This window comes from Felis catus, chromosome D4 (assembly GCF_018350175.1).
Source record: "Felis catus isolate Fca126 chromosome D4, F.catus_Fca126_mat1.0, whole genome shotgun sequence".
NCBI classification, from domain to species: domain Eukaryota; kingdom Metazoa; phylum Chordata; class Mammalia; order Carnivora; family Felidae; genus Felis; species Felis catus.
This window is the reverse complement of record NC_058380.1, coordinates 28,696,515-28,711,557: the sequence shown is the minus strand read 5'-3', so window position 1 is coordinate 28,711,557 and position 15,043 is coordinate 28,696,515. Positions and strand designations below refer to the sequence as shown.

The following is a 15,043-nucleotide window of genomic DNA, read 5'->3' as shown; positions in this document are numbered from 1 at the left end:
AGATGGGGCAGACAAATTCCATCTTAGATGATACTGAGTTTGGGGTACCTGTGGGATACCTGACTAGGGATATCTGGTGGGCAGGTGACTCCGAGGCTGGGCTCTCAGGGGAGATGAAGATGGAGGACTGGGAGTGTGTGTAGGGCTTTGAACTCTGGTTGTGGTTGAGATTACCGAGCAGTGTGTAGACTAAGAAGAGAGCTTTATTAGTTAGGGCTCTGGTGTAAATGGCAGGAATGGCAGGAATGGATTAGGAAACTCCAAGGTAGGAATATGGCCAGCCTAAGGGAAAGCTAGGACCAAAAAAGAGTCTCTTATCTTGCCTTCCTGCCACGTGGCCAGTTCACTCCTTCTCTCTGTGGACCAAGTTTTCTCTGCTTCTTTGGCCAATGGCAGAAGAAAGGTGCCATCCCACAGCTCCCAAGTTGACATAAACCAGAGTGTTCTAGCCCCAAATCTGGATTTCTGGGTAGACTGTGATTGGGGCAGTTTGGGTCAGGCATCTACCCCAGACCTCATTAAATTTTTCTGTCTCACAGCAATTCAGAGTCTCCACATTGGATAGGGTGGCAGTTAAGAAAGTCCATTTTGCACTGCGGAGAACCAGGAGGAGTACCTGCATTAAGGGATTGGAAGAATAGGGGATGGCAAAAACAAATGAGAAGACAAAGCTAGAGAGTTCAAAAGAAGTCCATGAAAGGTTCCTGGACCCAATTCCAACATGGGGATGCCATGGGGTCCCCACATAGCATCAAGCAATTCTCGGACACCAGCAGGTGTCCAAGAAATCAACTCGATTCTGACACTATCTATCCGGAGATAGCATCAGATTCCAGGGTTTAAGGGCTCAGTCCTACAAGGCAAGCCTGTACTTCTGACCAACATGCTATAGATTGAAAGTTCCAATGACTCTCCCCGCCGCCCCTGCCGGCAACTCAATTCAGATGCCAGTCGAGAGCCCAGGTTTTTCCTGTGCTTCTGACTAGTTACAAATCAGAGGTTCCCAAGACCCCTTCCTCAGGTTTGATTAATTTGCTAGAGCAGCTCACAGAACTCAGAGAAACATGTTATTAGATCACCAGTTTATTATTAAAGGATATAACTCAGGAACAGCCAGATGGAAGAGATTCCTAGGGCAGGGTAAGCAGGAAAGGGTGCAGAACTTCCCTGTCCTCTCCAGGTACACCACTTTCCTTGTATCTCCAGATGTTTACCAATCCAGAAGTTCTTCAAACCTTGTCCTTTTCGGGTTTTATGGAGGCTTCATTACATAGGCATTGTTGATTAAATCACTGGCCATTGGCAATTGATTCAATCTCCATCTCCTCACCTCTCCAGTAGGTCAGAGGGTGAAGAAGAAAGTTCCAGCCTTCTAATCACGTGATCACGTGGTTGATTCTCTGGGCAACCAGCCTTCCTCCTTAGGTGCTGTCCCAAAGTCACTCATCATCATGACAAAGACACCTTCATCACTCTCAACACTTAGGAAAGTCTGAGTGTTTTGGAAGTTGTGAGCCAGGGACTGTGGGCAAAAACCAAATATATAGGAGAAATGCATTTTGGTCATCTGAAGGAGCAAATACATATTTCTTATAAATCACAATATTGCAGTCCAGAAAAGAGGGAAGTGGACAGATGCTTAGGAGAGACCCATGTCTCTCACCTAAGAAGGTGACAGTAGTCAAGGGACCCAACATTGCCCAGGGGTAGGGTCAGGAGGACTGGACAGTGTGCTCCTGATAGAGTGGACAGCTGGTAGCCTGCGGTGGTAGCAGGAGAAGAAAGACAGCTACTGTAGACAGGCATTTCAGACTCCAGGATCTACATGAAGACAGAGATAGGGCAATGGCTAGAGGGAAGTTTTGGGATCTGGAATGTATTTTTTGTTATTTCTTAATTTTTTTTTAACGTTTATTTATTTTTGAGACAGAGAGAGAGCATGAACGGGGGAGGGTCACAGAGAGAGGGAGACACAGAATCTGAAACAGGCTCCAGGCTCTGAGCTGTCAGCACAGAGCCCAACGCAGGGCTTGAACCCATGGACCGTGAGATCTTGACCTGAGCCGAAGTCGGACACTTAACCGATCAAGTCACCCAGGCGCCCCTTTTTTGTTATTTCTTTAGACCAGAGAGTTCTGCCTGTTATTAAAAGCTAGTGAAGCCAGGGGGAAGGAGTGGTTCTCCTCCAGCCATGGGGAAGAGGCCAGAGGGCCACGGAGAGGGTGCTACCCTGTGCAGGGGCTACAGGATCACAGCTCAAAGATAGAACAGCCTCTGGTCAGGGAAAAATCAGTGGGAAGGAACCCTAGTTTCATACACAGAAAATGTGGCCCTTCTGATGGCCGAATGGAGGTGTTTTAGGAGCATCAATGGTGAAGACTAAAAGTTTTAATTAAAAACCTTTCAATTTTCTGAAAAGTCTTTAGAGCTCATTCTTTAAAGCTGTGGTTCCCAAACTAGCATGTTTCAGAATCACCTGGAAGCTTGACTCTGGAGGCCCAGAGTTTCTGATTCTGTGGGCCTAGCCAGATTGGGGGAGGAGGGGGGAAAATATTTGCTCTCCTAACAAGATTCCTGGGGATACTGATGCTGCTGGTCCACTTTGAGAATCTGCTCTGGTCTGGTTTTCAGAATCTGTATGTGACCAGTAAATCTGGAAGTAAGGCCAATTTATTGAATATGTGTCCAAGTCAGATGGAAATGTAATTATTTGCAAAAAAAAAAAAAGTTATTTGAAAGAATGTAAGATGGGAAAAGGAAAAATTATTAAAAGGAACATGCCACTTTTAAAGAAGGGTAAGGTTTGGTAATTATAATCAAGTTGTTAGGATATTGTTTGCAAAGGTCAGACTAGCCCCATGTTCTGTAACAGTGTTGAAGGATGAAGGATGCTGGCTTAGCATTGGGAGATGTGGGTCTGTCCCAGCTTTATCACTCACTGGTTTCAAGATGTTGTGTGGGTACCTCTCTTGACCTCCATCTCTTCTCTTTTATTTTATTTTCAAGAAATTTTTTAAATGTTTATTTTTGAGAGAGAGAGAGAAAGAGAGAGAGAGAGAGAGAGAGAGAGAGAGAGAGAATCTGAAGCAGGCTCCAGGCTCTGAGCTATCAGAACAGAGCCCAATGCAGGGCCTAAACTTACCAACCCTGAGATCATGACCTGAGCTGAAGTTGGACACTTAACCGACTGAGCCACCCAGATGCCCCACCAAATTCATTAGTTTTGATAAACTTGCCTTTTAGAGCATAAGGACGTGGGGAGGGAAGGAACCTTCGAGAGGTATGGGGGAAACTGGGTTATGAAATAGAGTCTCAGCTGCAGCTCTGTCCCTCCATCAAGAATATTTGTTGCTTCTTCCTTGGCATCCCCACCTGTTCTGTCTCTGAATTCTCACTCACACCTGCATTGCTGCCATGGCAAAGGGGGAGGCTTCCTGAAGAAAATGTTCCGAACTGTAGACATGGGCTCATTGTGGTGTGGGGATGGAGGTGGGGGGCAGGCAAGGACTAGGCCTTCAAGGTACAGCACATGGAACAGGGAAGAGCCCTGGGCCAGGCTGCCTGGGTTTGACTCCACCTCTGAGGCTTCTTGATGTCGGGTGAGTTATCCAAACATTTAGATTCTGAGTGCTTCACTTACACAATGGAGTTGATAAAGATTTTTCCCTCTTGCTTATGACTATGAAGAGAGGCTGTGGTTTTAGCATCTTGAGTGATTTCTTGGCAGGATGCAGACGAATGTGTTCAGAAACCAGGGAAAAGTCCAAGAATGGCCTTTGCAAAATGACTCAGGTAGAACCGTTCATTAATATGGCAGCTCATTCCCTCCAGGTGCATGTGCTTCAGCTCAAAATGCTGAGAACTGTGCTTCCTTCAGTGCCAGCGGCCTCTGGCAAAGGGTTCTGTCCAGAGACAATAACACACCATGTTCCTCTTTTCTTTTCCGCAGACCTCAGACGACGAGCCTTCTGAAAAGGATGCTTTGCAGCCAGGCCGAAATATTGTGGCTGCGGGCTATGCCCTCTATGGCAGTGCAACCCTCGTGGCTCTTTCCACTGGGCAGGGAGTGGACCTCTTCATGCTTGACCCTGTAGGTACCCAATATGGCAGCATCAGTACTTAGGACTCCATGTGCCTCTGTGCTTTAATTCCAGTCCCCTGGGATAATTTTCTGGTCATTCTTAATACTTGCTTTTTGGGGCCAGAGAGTCTAGTTGGTGAGCCAACACCAACATCGAAAAACGTTAAAGACTTTTGTGTAATGGAGGGCATTTGAAGGGTTCTTAGGGGTCTGTCCTATCAACCCAGACCCTGTCCTTAAGGAGTTTCTAATCTAAAAATGTGTTAAATCTCTTTGGCTTATGGGAATACAATGATTTAAAAAATCATAATGTTGCCAATGTCTAGACAGTAACATGGACTTTTTAGAGCAGCACCATCCAATAGAACTTTCTGTGACCATGGGTATGTTCTATAATCTGTGCTGTCCAATTTGGCAGCCATTGGCCCCATGTGGCTATTGAATACTTGTAACGTGATTAGTGTGATTAAGAAACTAGGTTTTAAATTTTATTTTATTTTAATTAACTTAAGTGACTACCCTATTGGACAGCTGGGTTTGTAGGACTGCCTCTAACATACATGTTCTTCCCAATTAAGTAAAGGATGTTACTGCATTAATGGTAAAGCTCAAAACGCAAGCTGAAATGGGCAGGTCTTGAGGACCAGGAAGCAGGAGTCACAGAAATGGGCTTGCAGCTTGGCCAGTCTGTTTTGGACGCCATCTCTGATTCTGTGTCTCTCACTCCAGGTTCACTTGCCAGGGAGGAGAATTTAATTTGCCAAGATAAGTCAAATGCATGAACTGAGCTAGAGGAGGCTCAGTCTAGTCTTCCTAGACTGGTATCCACTGAGGAGAGTTAGTTCTTCAAAGGGAGTCAGGCTGCTCTTAGGAAGTATTACTCCACACTGGGCTGTTCCAAAGCAACAAATGTCCACAGCAAGTTATTAAATTTCATGAACTAAAAACCACCAAGAACTTTCCTCTAATAAAAAGAAGTTGGGTTTACTGAACAAGGGAGGATGTGTTCTAGAGGAACAGTAGAGTGTTGTGGTAGGAGGGAGTTGGGATGGACTTAACTATATAGCAAGTGGGCTTTTGCTTGATCTCAGGAGGATTCAAGAAAGAGAGGGTTAGTTCTGGTTTGGGAGTTGTCTAGAAGTGGGCACAATTAATGATTGTATATCAATAATTTTTATCTAGGAGGTGGGAAGATTAAAGTGAGGGTAGAGATTCATTGGGAAAGAAGCAGTCATAACATACAGAAGAGAGGGATGCTTCGTTACTTTTGTGGCTGTTGAGTATTCTTATCATTGTCTTATTTCAGACATGGTCAACATGGTCTTGCCTCTTTATACTCTTGGAAGGTGAATTCCTATGTTTATTAGGAACCTTCTAATCTAGCTGCCAGCTGTGAGCTGTCATCGTGGAGGATTTTCACTTTCTTAGTCTTTGAAGTTCATTAAAGCTGATTACATTTCCAAGCCTGGTTTTCCTCTTAGTGACTTAGAGAGATATCTAGCCTTTCAAAGTGATACCTGCAACCACCTAATCACATCCATAAGTACTCAGATAAACAGGTACCTGAGGGATGTCCTTATAATACCAGCACTCAGATAAAGGGGTACACTGGGGATATCCCGCAGAGCAACCACAGTGGGGGCACTGCCACATTTTTATTAATGATTCTGAAGATTTTAAAATTTTTTATCCATTTTACTCCTTATGCCAAGTGAATACACTTTCTGATGGAAGGGATTTCCTCCTTAACTTGTGTAAGAGTCACTGGGATATCAGGAACTTTTAATGGTTTCTAAGACTGAGTCATTTACATAAATGGACCACCCATTGGTAGGGGAACTGCATCGCCCACCCTTATGACAAACCCAATCCGTGAAACTTCTTCCTCTCATTGTCTATGGCCCAAAACTCCCTTGAAACATTAGGAATTAACTGGGGATGAGAACTTGGGGGATAAATACTGCAAGCTTCCCTATAAATGAGTAACTGGGCAGGCAGTGAACATTACCAAGGAATGTTCTCCAGCAGTCCCACATTTTCTCCAGCAGTCCCACATTTTCTGATGCTCTCTGATTGTTCGGCAGTGTGCTGTGGGCTTCTGTTTCCTGGTTTCTCTCTTCTTCCAGGTGTTTCTCTTCATCTTTCTAGGCTCTCGGTGAATTTATCCTGGTGGAAAAAGATGTCAAGATAAAAAAGAAAGGAAAGATTTTCAGTCTCAATGAGGGCTATGCCAAGTATTTTGATGCTGCCACTTCGGAATATGTGCAGAAGAAGAAATTTCCAGAGGTGAGTGAAGGAAGCCTAACACGGTAGCAGGGAGAATGCTGCCTCACTGGATCCCTGTTTGGGTGGTGGCTTTGGGAGCCTGGCTGACAGAGGTCGGTGCCACTGATTATGGCTCTGGTTGGTATGAGAATGACTGACTCTGCCTTTCTTCATAAATGACCAAAGTCTTTTACAGCTAAAGTTACCTACTCAAGATAATATTCCCCAGTTAGTTTTTTAAGGAGACATTGTTTATAAAGAAGACAGACTACATTTTCAAAATTCAGGATTCAGGCCTGAACTTCTCAAGTCATTTGTTTACTGAGCTACCACCTATGTAGATTCTGGTCATTCCATTTTAGATGGAATAATTAATTCTATTTGAAAGTCCCATTCATATGCCCTAATATCAGGGCCTTGTGTTTACTGCAAGCTTTAGGACGTTTTTTGCTCTCAAAGGGATTACCACGTTCTAGACTTCATGTGGCTGTTAATGCAGCCCAAACACTCCAGTCAGTATGTCCACCATACTAAGAGAGCTTTTAAGACAGGCATGGGAGCAGAGTCAAAGAATTTCTAGACCAGAAGTGTAAATTCTGGTCTAAGTTGGAAGAAGGGCTCAAGCTTGTTTACAAGTGGAACCCTCTCTCACCAAACTCTAGGGCATGTCATTGGAATTAAAAAGTCAGTGTTCACTTATCACAGAAATGGTAGACTGCTGAGCCCAACATATTAACCAATATTTCTATACGGATTCAAAGATGAGACCCTTTTAAACAGCAAAGGAAGGTACCTATTCCCCAATATAAAGCAAATCTCCAGAATCCTCCAGTTGCCCTTTAATGTGAAACCTGAGATTTACTATGTATCTGTTCTTAGCATAAAAGGCATTGTTTTGCCTATAGGAGGTTTTGGTTTTGCTTGCTTACTTTTACATAAAATCCCTTACAAGTTCCATAAACCGAAGACTGGGATTAGTTGTTAGGGAAAGTCGCTTTCTGGCTTCAGAAAGTTTAGTCTACATGCAATGGCTGGAAACTAGTGTGAATGCTTGATAATTTTCTCAGGCAATGCTTGAGAGTCCAGGGAGGTACTTTCTTCTGGATGTAAAAACAATGATCATTTTGACTCAAGTGCCGGATGGTCTTGGGAGCGTCCAATTCTGACTGATCAGAAGAACAGAATGAAACCTAGAGTTGGATCCCAGAATTTCTACCTAAATACACAAAAAGGAATTTTGACTTTGGACAAATGGGAATACACTCAACAGGGTGGTGGGCATCCTCCTGGCTGTAGTGGAGGTTTGCAGTGATCCCTTAAAGAAATTAAAAGAAAATTAGGGAAAATAGTCTGTGCCCCCTTCCTCAAAAATTCTCTGTGAAGAGAGAGGGGCAGAGATGAAAGCAGGAGAGGTTGGCCTGATGGGCGTCGGCTTGAAGCTGTTGCTTTATTTTATTAAGTACTTTTCACTATTTTTAAATAAAGGAAGACCCAGGGTTACCTGAGTGGCTTAGTCAGTTAAGCATCCAACTTCATCTCAGGTCATGATCTCATGAGCTACAGCCCCTCATCAGGTGAGCTCAAGCCCCGCTTTGGGCTCTGTGCTGTCAGCATGGGATTTTTTCTCTCTCCTGCTCTCTTTCTCTCTCTGCCCCTCGTGGGATTCTCTCTCTCTCTGCCCCTCTCTCATTCATGCCCCCCCAAATAAAGAAATAAAAATTAAAAACAAAACAAAAACAAAAAAGAAAGGTCCAAAGAAGAAGGCAATAAATAGTTTGCAATGTTTCTACTTGACTGAAACTCTGATTTCTATTCTTGTTAACAAAATTTAAAAAGTAATATATCTCAAAAGTTAAACATAGAATTGCGGTTTGACCCAACAATTGTGCTCTTATGTATATACCCCAGATAACTGAAAACAGGTATTTAAACACACACACACACACACACACTCACACACACACACACACACAAAGCCCCACCTTATACACAAATGTTCATAGCAACGTTATTTATAATAACCAAAGGTGGAAACAATTCAATGTCCATCAACTGAAGAATGGATGAATAAGTGATGGTACATCCATACACGGTAATATTATTCAGTCACAAAAAGGAGTGAAGTACTGTTGCATACCACAGCATGGGTGAATCTCAGAAACATTTATGCTGAGCAGAAGGAGCCAGATGCAAGGACAAGGTTAATGTATAGAGTCAGATTAGTGGTTGCCAGGGGCTAAGGGAGGGGATGGCAGGGACTACTTAATGGGTGTAGGGTTTTCCTTTGGGTGATGGAAATGTTCTGTAACCTGACAGTCATTGTTGCACAACATTATGAATGTGTACTAAATACCACTGAATTATGCACTTTAAAGTTGTTAATTTTATCTGATGTGAATTTTACTTCAATTTTAAAATGTGATCTAAGATGAGGAAATGTAAAACTTACAGAAATATACAAAATTAAAAGCAAAAGTCTCCCCCCTCCCATACCCCCAGCCAAGTTGTTCTTTCCAGGGATGACCACTGTTCAGTGTTGCTTCTATTCTTTGAGCTGGGATGGCAGGAGGGATTATGCACATCCATCTCCATATCTACCCCTTCACCCCTTCAGCAGATCAGGTAGAGCATATTAGTCTCACCTGATTTTCTCTTTCATGACTTGAAGATTGTTCTACACAAGCACAGACAGATTTGTGGCATTGACTGAAGAGGCTGCCCAGCCTTGTGTTGAGAGGACAGAATGAGCTAATTCCTTATGGAGAAAAGCTTTGCTTGCCTCTGATTTTCCACCAGGAGACCCAGAGCTGCAATGGAGATGCCCAAATGTGTCCACTCATGACCTTGTGCAAGTAGATGTGCACAGCACATTGCTTACTGGGGTTACTGGATCAAAGTATATGAGCACTTAACATGTTAATGTTATCAAATACTCTTCCACAAAAATTGCATCGATTTAGTCTCTGGTGCCATATGAAAGAGTACCCGTTTCCCTGCATCCCTGATGGTGCTAGATATGGTGAATCTTTAAAACTTTCTGTCCATCTGATGGTAAACAATGAACCTTGTGGCTTGACTAGTGTGTAATTAATTATGATTTATGTCATACATGTTTCCTTGTATTTATTGAGCATCTACTTTTGCCTTGGTAAATTGCCTATTTCTATCTTTTCAAATATTTAATTAGTATTATCTTTTTCTTGTTGCTTTGTATAAGCTCTTAGTAAATGAAAGAAAATAGCCTTTGTGTGGTATTCATATTAGAAATATATCGGGACTTTCAACTTTTGATCCTATAGAGATGCTTACAATTTCATGTTATATTTATTTATTTTTTATTTTATTTATTGATTTTTTATTTTTTAAAATTTACATCCAAATTAGTTATCATATAGTGAATGATTTTAGGAATAGATTCCTTAGTGCTCCTTACCCATTTAGCCCATCTCCCCTCCCACAATCCCTCCAGTAACCCTGAGTTTGTTCTCCATATTTATGAGTCTCTTATGCTTTGTACCCCTCCCTGTTTTTATATTATTTTTGTTTCCCTTCCCTTAGGTTCATCTGTTTTGTCTCTTAAAGTCCTCATATGAGTGAAATCATATGATATTTGTCCTTCTCTGACTAATTTCACTTAGCATAATACCCTCCACTTCCATCCACATACTTGCAAATGGCAAGATTTCATTCTTTTTGATTGCTGAGTAATACTCCATTGTATATATATACCACATCTTCTTTATCCATTCATCCGTTAATGGACATTTGGGCTCTTTCCATACTTTGGCTATTGTTGATAGTGCTGTTATAAACATGGGGGTGCATGTGTCCCTTCGAAACAGCACACCTGTATCCCGTGGATAAATGCCTGGTAGTGCAATTGCTGGGTGTAGGGTAGTTCTATTTTTAGTTTTTTGAGGAACGTCCATACTATTTTCCAGAGTGGCTGCACCAGCTTGCATTGCCACCAACAATGCAAAAGAGATCCTCTTTCTCCGCATCCTCACCAATATCTGTTGTTGCCTGAGTTGTTAATGTTAGCCATTCTGACAGGTGTAAGGTGGCATCTCATTGTGGTTTTGATTTGTATTTCCCTGATGATGAGTGATGTTGAGCATTTTTTCATGTGTCAGTTGGCCATCTGGATGTCTTTGGAGAAGTGTCTATTCATGTCTTTTGCCCATTTCTTCTCTGGATTATTTGTTTTTTGGGTGTTGAGTTTGATAAGTTCTTTATAGATTTTGGATACTAACCCTTTATCTGATATGTCATCTGCAAATATCTTCTCCCATTCTGTCAGTTGCCTTTTAGTTTTGCTGATTGTTTCCTTCGCTGTGCAGAAGCTTTTTATTTTGATGAGGTCCCAGTAGTTCATTTTGCTTTTGTTTCCCTTGCCTCCAGAGATGTGCTGAGTAAGAAGTTGCTGCGGCCAAGATCAAAGAGGTTTTTGCCTGCTTTCTCCTCAAGGATTTTGATGGCTTCCTGTCTTACATTGAGGTCTTTCATCCATTTTGAGTTTATTTTTGTGTATGGTGTAACAAAGTGGTCCAGGTTCATTCTTCTGCATGTCGCTGTCCAGTTTTCCCAGCACCATTTGCTGAAGAGACTATCTTTATTCTGTTGGATATTCTTTCCTGCTTTGTCAAAGATTAGTTGGCCACACATTTGTGGGTCCATTTCTGGGTTCTCTGTTCTGTTCCATCGATCTGAGTGTCTGTTCTTGTGCCAGTACCATACTTTCTTGATGGTTACAGCTTTGTAGTATAGCTTGAAGTCGGGATTGTGATGCCTCCTGCTTTGGTTTTCTTTTTCAAGATTGCTTTGGCTATTCAGGGTCTTTTCTATATATTTATTTTTTGTTATATCTAATGGATTTTGTGTACCAAATTATAAATTAATGTATTCATGTTTCCTTTTTCTGTGCTGTCCAATACGTAGCTACTACCCACATGTGGCTATTTAAATTTAAATTAATTACCATTAAATAACATGTAAAATTCCATTTTCATCTATACTAGTCTCATTACCAGAGCTCAACAGCCACATGTGGTCAGGGGCTGCCATGTTGAACAGTGGTAATAAAAAGTATTTTCATCATCACAGGGAATTTCATTGGACAGCCTTATTCTAAATTATTTGTGAGTTTCTCCTTTTAAGTGTCTCTCCATCTTGAAGTAATTTGGTTGTCAAGAATGAGGGTAGGAGTCTTACACACCTGTTTTCTAAGCAGCTAGCCCAGTGCTGCTCTCTATATAGTGCTCTTCCATGTTGATTGGAAGGTCATGTTTACCATAAATGAATTTCTTGTCTATCTTTAGGCCCAGGACCACGCTCTATTCTGATCTACTGTTTGGTGTTTGCATTTCTTCTTTGAATATGTAAGCATTGTTAGTTCACTATATGTTCTTAGATTTGGTAGAAATACATATGTTTCTCTTGTTCTTCATTTTCATAAATGTTCAGGTTTACTTTGGCAGATAATTTTAATGCCATTTCTTTCGAGTTTCTTCCCCAAAAAGTCTTGATATTCTCTAAGAGTTTTAGAGTCTTAGTTCCTATGTTTAGGTCATCTATCCACTTTGAGTTAATTTGTCATATGGTATAAGGTAAGCTTTTCGTTTTTATGTAACATTGGATTATTCATCTTCTTACCATTGAATTGTAAATTCATTTATTTTTATTCATTTATGTATGCTAGTCTCCCCCTTTAGTTGGTGATTTCCTTGGGACTGTCTTCCCAATTTTGGCCTCCTCGGGGCCCAGCGTGGTGCCTGGCATAAAGAAGATGCTGAAAAAAAATTGTTTTAATGTTTATTTATTTATTTTGAGAGACAGAGAGAGAGAGAGAGAGAGAGAAAATACCAAGCAGACCCCATGTTAGCATGGGGCTCAGTCTAATAAACCGTGAGATAATGACTTGAGCCAAAATAAAGATTTGGACACTTAACTGACTGAGCTGCCCAGGTGCCCCTGAAAATTATTTATTGAGCTGAGTTTATACAAGATTTCTGAACATGGCTACTCATGTTGTTACCTAGGAGAGCATATTGCAGATTTTGCATTGGATCTAATACTCAGGGTTTGGAATCACTTACAGTGCCTGTTTTTATTGCATTTCAATTTGTTTTGTTGGGTGAATTTCTCTTGCTGTCTAATCCAAGCCTAAATGCTTTTGGGGTCTCCCTCTTTCCTTAGAAGCCTTTAATAGTTAATTTCCCGTGCGTTGCACACTTCCCAAACCAGGATACTTGGGTAATGGAGTATGTAATTCAGATGAGCATCTTATCTCCTTTCTCTGCCTTTTAGGATGGCAGTGCTCCCTATGGGGCCAGATACGTGGGCTCCATGGTGGCTGATGTGCACCGCACCCTGGTGTATGGAGGGATCTTCCTATACCCAGCGAACCAGAAAAGTCCTAAGGGCAAGGTAATTCTCTTTAGAATAAGGCTCTGGTCAGTAAGCCAGTTGGAGTTCCCTTTCTCTTCATGTCTGCTTTTTAGTTACTGCTCTGTCCTTTTCACGTCCATTTGTGAGTGGGCATGTGGAAGAGAAATGAGGGCTATTTCGCATTAATGAATTTGAGGCTGTGGGAGAGACGAAAATTGTTGTTGTTGGCAATTTTCACTGACCTTCACTTCCCCTTTTCCTCATGCCCATAACTCACCATGAGTCAACTGTGTTCATCTACCACTTTCTACATATTGTGCCTGACCTGTAGCTTCAGCACCACCTGATTCTAGATTAAGGATCCTTTAAAAATCTAATGAAGAGTATGGACTCACTTTCCAGAAAAAAAATGCACATAAACATACACACTATATATGTTTTTAGGGGGTTCACAGATGACCTGAAGTCTACCTATGAAGCCCCTAGAGAGTTCCCAAACTCGAGAATAAGAACTGGTCAGAACTTATTCAATATTTCTACAAAGATAGCTCCTGGAAGATCTTACTGCTACTTTATGACACAAACCCCAAAATACTTGTATTATTAGGTGGGAATCTTATGATCCAAGTGCATCTGTCTTGAATAGACCCTCCCATGGAAACGTGTCTGTTTTTTAGCCAATCACAGAAATCATAGGTAAGTAGACACATCAAAACACAGGTCTACTGTATTCTTGGGGCACAGCAACAACTAGCCACATGTATATATGTCTCCCAGTGCGTGCAATTTGAATTATTGGAATGCCGGATTCAAAGCCAATGACCAACCAAGACAGACTCTGTTCCTGCCTTCAAGGGCGAGCATATAAGGAGGAAGGCAGTTACTAAACAGAGCTCAGTGTGACAAATATATGAAGAGGGACGTGCTATTGGAGTGCAAGCAGTAGAAGTTAATTCAGTCTCGGGGGCTAAGAGAAAAGACCATTTAAATACTAGCAATCTACCTCGTCAAGTTGATGCTTGAGATGTGGAATTCCTCCATATGATCTTGGACACTGAGGTTATCCTGAGAGGCTACCTAGTATTCTCCAGGTGACCTCCCATCCCACCCAAGTGGGACTCCTTCCTAGTCATAAGGCCTCACGTACAGAGGCTCCTGACCAGGCCTCAGTGTCAATTTGCCTCATTGCCAAACTGTAAGAAACTAGTATCTAGATCTCATACTTCCAGACAAGGAGGCAGGTCTCCTATGAACACAAAGGTCACAAGATGGGTAGATACTGACCAGCAGTGCCCCAAAGATGTGATGATGAACAACGTCTCATGCACCCAGCCTTCTGGAGGGCCCTGACCTCAGGAAGCCCACTCTGCTGGGGTGCCCAGTGTGCTCATGCTAATGAGACAGAAGTTCAGCAGTTGTAATTCCTTCACTGAGCTTTAGGGGTGTGGCATGGGACTTTTGGCAGCTTGCCAAGCTTGTCCACCTAACTCTGTTTCTCCACAGCTCCGGCTCCTGTACGAGTGCAATCCCGTGTCCTACATCATAGAGCAGGCGGGAGGCATGGCGACCACAGGCACCCAGCCTGTGCTGGATGTGAAGCCAGAGTCCATTCACCAACGAGTTCCCCTCATTCTAGGGTCCCCGGATGATGTGCAGGAATACCTCACCTGTGTACAGAAAAGCCAGGCAGGCAGGTAGTGGGTTTGACCCTGCAAGCTGTCTTCTCTTTGCCTTGTCCCTTCTATTAAGGGCCCTAAATGAACGATAAATGGAAACAATGGTGATGAGTAACAAAAGGCAAAGCTCCTGAGTCACATCCAGAAGAACAGCAGTGAACTGCTTGGCACAGATCCAGACGCTAGAGGCGGTTCTGTGCTCAGTGTAAAGGGCTCAAAATAAAAACCCACATGTGAAAAGAACAACTTTGATTTGTCTTCTTTCATGGACGGCAGCTAGTAGAGATATAGTTATAAGTCTGCCAGCCAGGGAATTGGCAACTACCGACTTGTGGCAAAAAGTCCAGAGATTAGCTAAGAATTTGTCTTGGTTGGCTTATAATTTGAACCTAATGTATTATCCTGTAGTGATTCATTTCCTTTCTTGTGAAAGAGATAGATGCATTTAATATATATTCTATATTTAAATGTATATTTACATGTACTTAAATGGCTGGCAGTTACGGAAGAGCTTTTGTCTTACTTTGGATAAGTTTTGAGTTAGAAATCTTATGTCTATTAAATTCTGAAGCTTCAGATTGAGCCTTTTTCGGGAGCGATGATTTGGATGACCAATAATTGTTTGAACAGAAAG

The 15,043-nt window shown here is 42.1% G+C and overlaps 1 protein-coding gene across 1 annotated transcript in view; it reads left to right on the top strand.

Moving 5' to 3' along the window:
- The window catches only part of FBP2 (fructose-bisphosphatase 2), a 29,083-nt gene extending 14,431 nt beyond the window's left edge, over positions 1-14,652 (top strand). Inside the window, exons 4-7 of the mRNA XM_003995457.6 lie at positions 3,950-4,090; positions 6,230-6,367; positions 12,653-12,772; positions 14,237-14,652. Coding sequence (XP_003995506.1) covers positions 3,950-4,090; positions 6,230-6,367; positions 12,653-12,772; positions 14,237-14,431 — 594 coding nt within the window. The 3' untranslated portion in view covers positions 14,432-14,652. The remainder of the gene's footprint in view (positions 1-3,949; positions 4,091-6,229; positions 6,368-12,652; positions 12,773-14,236) is intronic.
- The last annotated feature ends 391 nt before the right edge of the window (positions 14,653-15,043 follow it).